Source organism: Helobdella robusta, assembly GCF_000326865.2.
Source record: "Helobdella robusta unplaced genomic scaffold HELROscaffold_30, whole genome shotgun sequence".
NCBI lineage: Eukaryota > Metazoa > Annelida > Clitellata > Rhynchobdellida > Glossiphoniidae > Helobdella > Helobdella robusta.
The window spans coordinates 523,654-534,087 of record NW_008704502.1 but is presented as its reverse complement, the minus strand read 5'-3'; the positions used below and the strand labels follow the sequence as shown (position 1 = coordinate 534,087).

The 10,434-nt window shown below is 31.6% G+C and overlaps 2 protein-coding genes across 2 annotated transcripts in view; both read right to left on the bottom strand.

Annotated features, from left to right (window-relative positions):
* HELRODRAFT_174509 (hypothetical protein) overlaps positions 1-2,371 on the bottom strand; it is a gene marked incomplete at both ends in the record, with an annotated part of 6,227 nt that extends 3,856 nt beyond the window's left edge. Inside the window, 2 exons of the mRNA XM_009021953.1 lie at positions 497-630; positions 2,311-2,371. Of these exons, the coding sequence (XP_009020201.1) occupies positions 497-630; positions 2,311-2,371 (195 nt within the window). The remainder of the gene's footprint in view (positions 1-496; positions 631-2,310) is intronic.
* Positions 2,372-5,069: 2,698 nt separating this feature from the next.
* On the bottom strand, positions 5,070-5,692 carry HELRODRAFT_174508 (hypothetical protein; the record flags this gene model as incomplete). Its single annotated transcript, XM_009021952.1, has 2 exons — positions 5,070-5,221; positions 5,536-5,692. 2 exons carry the CDS (start codon positions 5,690-5,692, stop codon positions 5,070-5,072), a joined length of 309 nt encoding a protein of 102 aa, XP_009020200.1.
* Between the last annotated feature and the right edge of the window lie 4,742 nt (positions 5,693-10,434).

Here is a 10,434-nt window from a genome sequence, read left to right as displayed (position 1 = left end):
CTGGTCGCAAACAATCGAGCAAGACATGAAAGCTCTAAATTTAAATGAAATGGATACAACTGATCGTCTAATTTGGCGCAAAAAGTTGATGGCAAAGAAAACAACGTCCTACCTCGGGAAACTGGGTCTCTAGACGCTAAATGAAGATTGATTGATTTTTTCTTAAATTTTGACGAGGGAACAAAGATCTGTGGTAGTGTTGCTTTTTTTTGTAATCAGGTCAATTATTTGTAGATTTTCTACATAACCAGTGTTTTTTCTGTGCAAAAAATGAGTTTTACAGACTTTTAATAACAATACTACTCAAAAACGAGTCCAGATACGCCACTGTGAACATCAAACCTACCATCATCTGCTTTCACCATCATTCTTTGTATAACACTACATTAATACTAGCCATCCCTTTGAATAAAACGTTTTCTCTATATTACTAAGTTGTCGACCAAATACTACAAACACTAAAAATCAAAATAGCTCAAGTTTAAAAAAAACTAACGTTGACAAGATTTATTAACTTTCTTCTCAGAGTTAAAAAGTTGACCTCAGATTGGAGTTCTTCCAAGGCTGAATTCAGTTGAAACAGGAAATTAGAAAATGTGTGCAGTTGCTGATTCTGTTTCTTCAGATGATCTAATAAAAAAAGTTTTATCAAAAAAATAATAACGTTTTTAGATAGTAGTGATATGATCTAATAAATTAAATATCAATATTCAATTAAAAAGCAGAAAAGATATTAACTTTGTGTACAACTAATACATTTTTTTGAATCGTATGTTATGTTTCTATTAAAATTATTAATTTAATAAAATCTGTTGACTGTATAAGTGTATAGTATAGTGTAGTGCATAAGAGATGTAATGGTGTGAGGGGGGCACTGAAAAAGGTGGAAGGCACGTTCAAATGTAAGAAATGTGTTCATGGTGTGATTAATAGGACGGACGCAAGGACGGGGTTGAGTGGTGGTATTGAAAGAGTGGAAAGCTTTGTTTACTTAGGGGATAAGCTGAACGCGGATGGAGGATGTTTAAGCGCTGTTACGGCTAGAGTTCGTGTAGGATGGATGAAATTTAGGGAAATGGGTGGGGTATTGTGTTGGAAAGAAATGGTCAGTGAAGATGAAAGGGAGGGTGTATAAAGCATGTATGAGAGCAGCGATGGTATATGGTGGTGAAACTTGGGTGTTGAGGAGAGAGAAGGAAAGTGTACTGCAGAGGGCTGAAAAAGCTATGGTGAGGATGATGTGTGGGGTTAAAGTGAAGGATAGGAGGAGTAGTACAGAGCTGATGTCAATGATGGGACTGAATGAGGACATTGTGACACTGATAAAGAGATCGAGATTGCGGTGGTATGGACATGTGTTGAGAAGGGATGAAAGGGTCGGGATTAGGCGAGCGTTGGAGTTCGAGGTTGAAGGAGTGGTAGGAAGGGGTCGTCCGCGATTGGGATAGAGAGAGCAGGTGCAGAAGGACAGGGTGAAAGCGGGGTTGCGTGATACTGAGGCGAGTGACAGATGTTAATGGCGTCGAGGGGTATTTCGGTTTCATCATAGGTAGCCAAACGGCAACCCCCGATCTCGGGGAAAATGTCGTCTAAACGTGTGTTGTTGTTGTTTTGTATAAGTGTATAATCTACCATTAATTTCAATTACACAAGTAGCTGATTTGATTTTGCAATCAAAAACTTTCTGTTGCAAAAAGATGCTGCATAAATATAATCAATTAGTTATTTCTAATAGTTAATTTTTTCAACATTTTGCTCTGATATTTTTCACCAAAACTTTTTCTAATTTTTAAATATTTTTGTTTTCAACAAATTCATCCCTTTTTTTACTACAATACAAAATTGTTGGCCTGTCCTTAGTCTCTTTTAGTGGAAATGAACTGGTTTCATGCATACTTTTTCTAATTTATTAACACTCCGCATTCATATCTTCATAAATAAAGCCAACAACCAAATTAAACAGACTGTTCTTGTAGTTAAAATAAGTTGTTATGCCTTAGTTTTCTTTATCAGCCAATTTTTTTTCTCCTTAAAAAAAATCTTAAAAACTCAAAATTATCAAGAAGAGGATATAATTTTCTGATTCTCACAAACTAATAAACTAAAAATTGTAACTATATTGCAACACCAATGACATAACACTAATAATTGATTTGTAATCTTTATTTCCCAATAAACCTGAGAAAACATCAAAAATCACAAACTCTTTGTCAAATCACAAATAAAATGACACATTAAAGTTAACAAAATTGAAAACAAAATGAAATATGAATGAATCAAACAACTCCCTTAAATTAACCATGCACTCACCTTTAAGAACAAGATGGTGGAATGGAATATTATAAAAACAGGATGCACGGGATGGTGCCATGTAACCAAAAGGTTCCATCAATGGAAGCGATGGTGAAAGTGATAATGATTTAAATGAATTCTTGTGAGGCAGTTCAAGAAGAGATGAATATAGTGACAGTGAAGAAGATAGTTGCGAAGAATTTATAAAAGGGTTGTTGGGGACAGTGGAAGAGGTAACGTTGTTTAAAGGTAATAAATGAAAATTGAATAACAAATTGCAATTTCTGTGTGATGGTTGGTGAGAAGATTGATTCAAACCATATGGACTAAAAACACCATTGAAATAACTAGGGGTAACATTTTGAACACTGTTATAAAGAAATGAATGATTACTGGAAGTATTTGACATGAATGCATTCGAGTTGTTTGGATAAATATGATCGAGAGTTACATCAAATTGTTTGTTTGGCTGATTCATCTCATGTAAAAATTCAGCTTCAGGATGATGCTGATGAAAAACGTTGTTTGGTATAGGAACTGTGTTCAAAACTGTTTGATTTAATTTTGTATTGCTGTTGTTACCACCACCATTACTTACGTTATGATTGATATGACCATTCATTGCATACATGAAAACTGGATTTAGAATCAGACACCTAAAAAACGAATTATGCAAATAACTAAAATATGAAATTGATTAAAACAAAATGAAAATATTCTATATTTACTGAATAAATGTTTACAAAACATTACTTATTTTCATTTTGCAATAAATTATTTTAAAATAGAAAGAGAATCACAACTAAAGTATTGATTCAATATTACTAACAAAAAAATTGTTCAGCTTTGTTTTAATTAGCTGTTGTTAAATATAAATTATAAATGTTTTATTTATAATTATATATGACACTATCATAAAATTGTATGAACCTTCTTAGTTGCCTGTCCGACTTTGTTTTTATTAATATTTTAATTTAAAACTGTGGCAGTGGCTAAATAATGAATACCAAAGTTTAATTTATATTTTATATAAGTCAGTTTCATAAAATTTTATGGTAATCTCGGAGACGGCAAAGTGGTTTTTCCAGAAATAATTATTTATAGTCAACAGTTTAAAGAGACTCATAAGCTCCACCCACGGTGCAACTAATAAACTAAATACAGCCTGCATGTTCGTTGGTTAGCGACAGTATAATGTAAACAGCCGAAATACTAAAAAAAGGAAAACTCTTTTTTGAGTAATTATTTTTAAAATGTTATTGAATGTTAAAAAAATAAATAAAATGTAAAACGCTTGACAATGCAATCTACCCTTAAACGATTTTGAATCAAAATATAACCTGAATTTTATGCTTTGTACCATATAATTAGAATAAATATAACGGCCTTCGCTCATTTTTGACGGTCGAACAAGGAGCTTACTTCCGGAGGAAAATTGGAGGGTGATTTTTTATCGCCCAAGTCAAAAGTTACGATCGTATATTTACTAATTTCGGAATATTGCTTTTATTTGAAATTTCAAAATGTTTTAAAAGGTGATACTAGATGCTGTTTTGGGATAGATATTGCTGTATGACGGTTAAGTATCTTTTTGCATTTTAAATAAAAAAAATTTTTTGTGAACCACCAACAACACAACAACACTAAACGACGACTAATTAGTAATTAAATTACTAAACTCTAATAATTAAACTAAAACTAATCTCTACCGATTCTAATTACTAACTGAAATAAATAACAGATAACACTAACGAACATTAACAGATTAGACTACTAGAAACTACCAACCACTACACTAATACATACTACTACTACACTAACGGCTAACAGCACTTGTTCCTAAGATCCTAAATTCTATTGCTTGATTGGTTTTAAAATTTTTATTTACAATGCTTAGGTCTGGGAATAAAAAATATACTAAATTAAATAAATATATTAAACAACTTACCAATCAATTTTATAAAATAAACAATTTTGTAATTTGTTCAATTCAAGCTTCAAACTCCCCAAGCTAACTTGCAATTTAATTAAAATTTATTAATTATGAGTGATTCAAACTAAATTTTTATTTAATGTTTTACAAAATATTCCTCATTCTTAAATTGTAGTACATGTTGTTATTAAATTTATTAAAGATAATGTGTGATTCCAGTGATTCATCAATCCATGACTTGTTAGATCATGATCATTCAGTTTTAAAGAATCCCCATAACCAGTGAGGTTTGTAAAAATTGTACTTATAATTTATTATATTTTATGCACTTAAAATGTTGTGTTATTAGTTATTATCATTAATTTATTAAATGCTCTGCATACCTATAGCAAGTAAATAAAATAATTAAGCATAGAAATAACCACAATCAAATTAATTTATATAGGCATGAGTGTAATTTGGATAATAATAATTAAAAATATCGGTATCATTGAAAATGGATAAAGTCATAAATAAAAAAATAAATCATAAATTGCTAAAAATAATAGTTCCAGTAAGATTTTGCCTTACACCTACATCTTTTTTTCATTCTTATATTATAATAAATGTTTGTTATCAAATATATCAAGGATTGATTTCTCATTCCATGACTAGATTGAATGTCATGACCCTACAGTTCCAGAGGATGGATCCCCATCACCATTAGTCAATAAGGTTTGTAGAAATCACCCCAGGCATACCATCAATGTTTTGTAGCCACCTTTTAATGTAGTGTTAATAAAATGACATTGAGAATAGTTATTTAAAACAATCTTATTAAAATTATTGAACAGGTATGACAAGATTACTTTCTTAATGTCCTAGTGTGAGGAAGATGTAAGCCATTTGTCCAAAGATAATTATATGCCTTATGCCCATACAAATGCAGTGTCAACGCGAATGATTTTTGATCAGAGTCATATGTTCTAATTTTTTTAAACTTTTCCAGAAATTTTTCTGTTAATTTATTTGTTACATTAAATACTTGACGTGTATTTCATATAAAAACTTGATTATGCCAATTTAGTTAACTTGTTAAGCATTAATATAAAATTGACTCTACTTGTAATGGTGATTGGTATGATGATGATGATCCCAGTCCTAAACAGGGTTTATTATTCACAATGTCATTATGCCCTTTCTAAGTTTTAATCAAATACATGGAATATTGGTGAATGCATTTTATATTTTTTGTATAGATAATGTTGCAATGTACAATGATGATGTGAATTGCTTCCTTGTGTGACTGATGACATATAAATATAACTAACTTGAAAACATGGGAATGCTTTCTTCAGCACTTTCTCCATCATAACCCTTATAATCTTTATTACAGAAATGGTCACTGCATATTCTTGCATTTTTTGATGGAAGCCATTTGAAATCATTTATTTCCTGTCTGATGCACTTATTCCAATCGTTTTGCATTTTTACATTTTGAGGAAATCTGAAATTTTATAAACTGTTACAGAAACTTGTGCATTTCTTAAGTTTTGCTTTTAATAATAAAATGGTAATCCATGATAGCATTATAAATTATAATAGTCTATAAAATAAAATATATGTAATTGTAAAACAAAATAGTTCTATTCAACGAGTATAGGGATATTGTTACATTTATTTTAGTGTGAAGTCAATTTGAAAATAAACCTGTGAAAAGATGCATCAGAAATTTTCTCATTTCTATTTATTATTAATGCAATTTTTAATGCAACAGGTAGGCATGTTTGTGTATAGCTACGAAAATGAAAATTTACTTAAAAACTAAATTATTGTATCTGACACGAAAATTAGTACAGAAACAAAAACGAAAGAATAAATGACAATATAAAAATTTAAACATTGATTGAAAGAGTTTATTCTAATTATATGGTATGGGCAATTCGTTGCGAAATCGTTGGAGGAAATGGTGTCAACAGTAGTTATTTTACTGCATGGTAGTTAGTCAGCCGGTATAAAGGTTATATTCAATTCCTATCAAATAAATTTGGCAAAATATACACAGGCAGAACTAAATAAAGAAATAGACATGTAGTTATAATACATTTATAATGTTGTATTTACACATTCAAATTGTACAATTGTGTTATGGTGTAGTCTCAAATTATTTTAAATTCTCTCAGAAAATTTTAAACGTTTTACTACACTATATATACTAGTTATTTTTATCAACAATTTAAAATTTTTATCAATAATTAAAAAAAAATTTCAAATTGATTTCATTGCGATATCACTAATGATTTTTGTGACCTGACTGATTAAAAAGCATCAAAGAAAGTTAAAATAGGATGGAGAATTTGTTATATTGGAATATTCGTTTAAAAAGCGAGCAAAATTTTAATATAAAAGCGCTTATAAATCTATGCATATTGGCTCAGCTTGGCTTGGCTCGGCTTGGAATCGGATGTTAAGCAAGGTGTGGTCTTAAACTATTTTGAATTCTCCCCGAAAAATTTGAACTGCGTGCGTACATATATAGTAATGGTTACTGTTGTTTTTTATAATGAATTTATGCATATTGGCTCAGCTTGGCTTGGCTCGGCTTGGAATTGGATGTTAAGCAAGGTGTGGTCTCAAACAATTTTGAATTCTCCCCGAAAAATTTGAGCTGCGTGCTTACATATATAGCACTGATTACTGTTGCTTTTATAATGAATTTTTATTATATATATATATATAAAGTGACTGAAGTCAAGTATACAAATAATTAAATTATATTATATTAGATTATGTTTATATGAAAAGCAATATAGCAGATTCAACCAGCCAACCAGAAAGTTTCGAAGGCGTTCGTTCGATGACTTCAATTTAGTACGGTTAGCATTTTGGTTAAGACTGTATAATGGTGTAGTACATACATTAAATAAGTTTTTTATTGATGTGAATGATTGAAATGATGAAAATGTATGGTTGAAACGAGTATAAATAGGAGCTGAAAAAACGTTGAAATCAGATCAGGCATTTCTGCCTCGCTCGAGTCGGAGTGCCTGATCTCATTTTTTTATATTTATATTTTTTTAATTAATTTATTTTTATTTAATTTTATTTTATATAGAGTTATATAGAGTTTGCATGTCTGTGGTTTGTGTGTTTGTATGTTGTATTTTTTTATATTTTAGGTGGGTTCTTTAGCGGTTGCTCATACATACATCATGTTTGTTTGTGTGGTGGTATTTTATGTTCTGTTTTACTCCTTTTTCTCTTTCTTCATGAGTCTTGAGTTAAGTTAATGAAGCATAGGTAGGTGAGGTAAAAATTACTTTATTATATAGGTAGGCTAGGGCATAAGGTAATTTAGTTACATAGGTAGGTTAGGGACTCCTATTCTTTTACTCTACTTGGTGGTGTGATTTTTGTTTTGTGTTTTGTTTTGTTTCACATCATACATTCAGCAGGTACGCGGTGGTTCCTGGTTTTAGTGGGATTTTTATTGATTGAATGTGGTAGTATGCATGGTTATATAGAGTTATATAGAGTAATATAGAGTTATATAGAGTTATATAGAGTTATATAGAGTTATATAGAGTTATATAGAGTTATATAGAGTTATATAGAGTTATATAGAGTTATATAGAGTTATATAGAGTTATATAGAGTTATATAGAGTTATATAGAGTTATATAGAGTTATATAGAGTTATATAGAGTTATATAGAGTTATATAGAGTTATATAGAGTTATATAGAGTTATATAGAGTTATATAGAGTTATATAGAGTTATATAGAGTTATATAGAGTTATATAGAGTTATATAGAGTTATATAGAGCATAAATCCTATATAGATACCGTTCTTTGCGGTTCTTTTCTTTGCCGACCGGTCGGCTTCTTTGCGTTTCTCTATTTTCGTTTAAATTAATTAAATAAATAAGATTTTTCCATTCATTTAGGTTCATTCAGGTTCATTCATTCAGGTTATAGCTTCCAGAGGAGTTCGTCGTGGAGGATCAGAATGGTTGTGATGTCACCCTACGTTTAACCTTAACCCTAACTTCCGACTTGACGGTTTCTTAACGGTTTCTTTTTTTGCCAGTTTGCTGTCTTTTCCGGCTGGTGGATTTCACCGCGGCTCGTTTCTCTATTTTCATTTAAATTTATTAATTAAATAGAATTTTTTCATTTCATTCAGGTTGAAGCTTCCAGAGGAGTTCATCATGGAAGATGTCAGGCTACGTTCGTTCATTCAGTGGCAAAGAATACCTGCCTGACTGGGATACGTTTTCTTCTTTTTTTCTGTAGTTTAACATTAAGTAGGAATGCTCACACGCACACACACGCACACACAATTACATTAAGTAGCTATATAGGTAGATTAGATAAGCCTAATTTTAATTGTAGGTAGGATAGATAGGGAGCATCCAACACTAATGTAGTTGAATAGGTAGGCAGCGTAAGTTTATCTCTTCTATTTTATCTTGCACCCACATTACACGCACCAGCGTATTACACACACACACACAAATACATACATAAACACATATGTTAGTATTTGAGCGTAATTTTATTTTCATTACACATTCTAATTTATTATTACTAAGGTTGAGAGTAATTTAATTTCATAGGTAGTTAAGAGCAATAATGTAATTCTAGGAAAAATCTTGTAATGTAAATTAAAACGCTGTAAGTGTATCGATAGGTAGGTTAATTGTTAAGTTTTACATTATCATTATTAAGTTGGAGCCCAAGGCATTACGTAGGTGGTGGGGTGGGTGCCGAAAGGCCAATGAATTGGGCTCTTGAGTTTTGTAATTTTAGGTAAGCTAGGACCGTAATGTAATGAATAGGTAGGTTAAGGCTACGTTGTAACACATACTCATTAATAGATTTAGGGTTTAAGTTTTATATTATTATTACTAAGTTGGAGCCCAAGGCATTACGTAGGTGGTGGGGTGGGTGCCGAAAGGCCAATGAATTGGGCTCTTGAGTTTTGTAATTTTAGGTAAGCTAGGGCTTAATTGTAATGAATAGGTAAGTTGAGGGTACGATAGCCGATAGACTCTGAATTTCGAAGTCTCTTGTCAGAGTTAAGCCTTGGCGGCCAGTGGTGAACCGGCAATGGTTTACTATCCGGACGGCAATGGTTTACTATCTGCACGGTAATGATTTACTATGCGGCATGACCATAGTCTACTACCCGCACGGCTTCCGGACGGCAAATGGTTTACTATCCGCAAGGCAGTAGTCTACTATCCGCACGGCAATGGTTTACTATCCGGTGCCCTGGTTGTCGGTGAACCTCTGTGCAAGGAGGGAGAATGAAGGGGAACTTTCGACTATCGTACCATTAACAATTTATTATAGATTAGTTAAGGTAATTGAATAGGTAGATAGGATTATTTTTATTAAGCAATTTAAGATGCAGGCACCGCTAAGCTTTCTAATGAGAATTTTCTCTTTCTTCATTCCACGGGCTGTGTTTCAACAACAATCTCGCACAAAGGACTGGCACCAGTTTTGGAGGACAACGCAGGAAACGGAAGGCACTCATCATTTTGCCTTTTTCGAATGGACGACGGTAAGTTTTTTTTACATTTTACTCTTTCTTATTTTCAAATATTATTTATTTGCCATTATTTCCATTTTATAATTTTTTGCTTCTAAGATTCTAACATTCATTTACTACTAAGCTAATAAAAATAACTTGTCTACAGACTGATGAGAGGTGGGCAGTGGTGGGCGTCAGCACGTTTCAGATGGTGGTCTCATGATGATCGTTCCGATAACAACTCGAAGAAAACAACAACGACGATTTTTTAAGTATGGTTTAGTTTCGTTGTTTTTATTTTTTTCATTCATTCATTTTGTCACACAATCTTTCATTCATCCATTAATTGACTCATTCTATTCATTCATTGAATCATAGATTGGTTAATTAATTCATTCAATCACTCAATCATTCGCTCAATCATTTATTCGTTTGTTCTTTCGTTTTAACATTCATTTACTACTAGGCCAATAAAAAAAATTTGTCTACAAAATGATCAGAGGTGGGTTGTGGTGGGAGTCAGCACGTTTCATAATGGTAATCTCATGGTAAGATAAGTTGCTTCTTACTTTTTTTCAATGGCTTGTTTTTTATTTAAAAAATTAACTTTTTCTTTCAATTTTGTTTTTCATTTCCTCGGTGCGTGTCAGATGATGGTCGGTGCAATGGAGGTTCGTCCGTAGTGGGT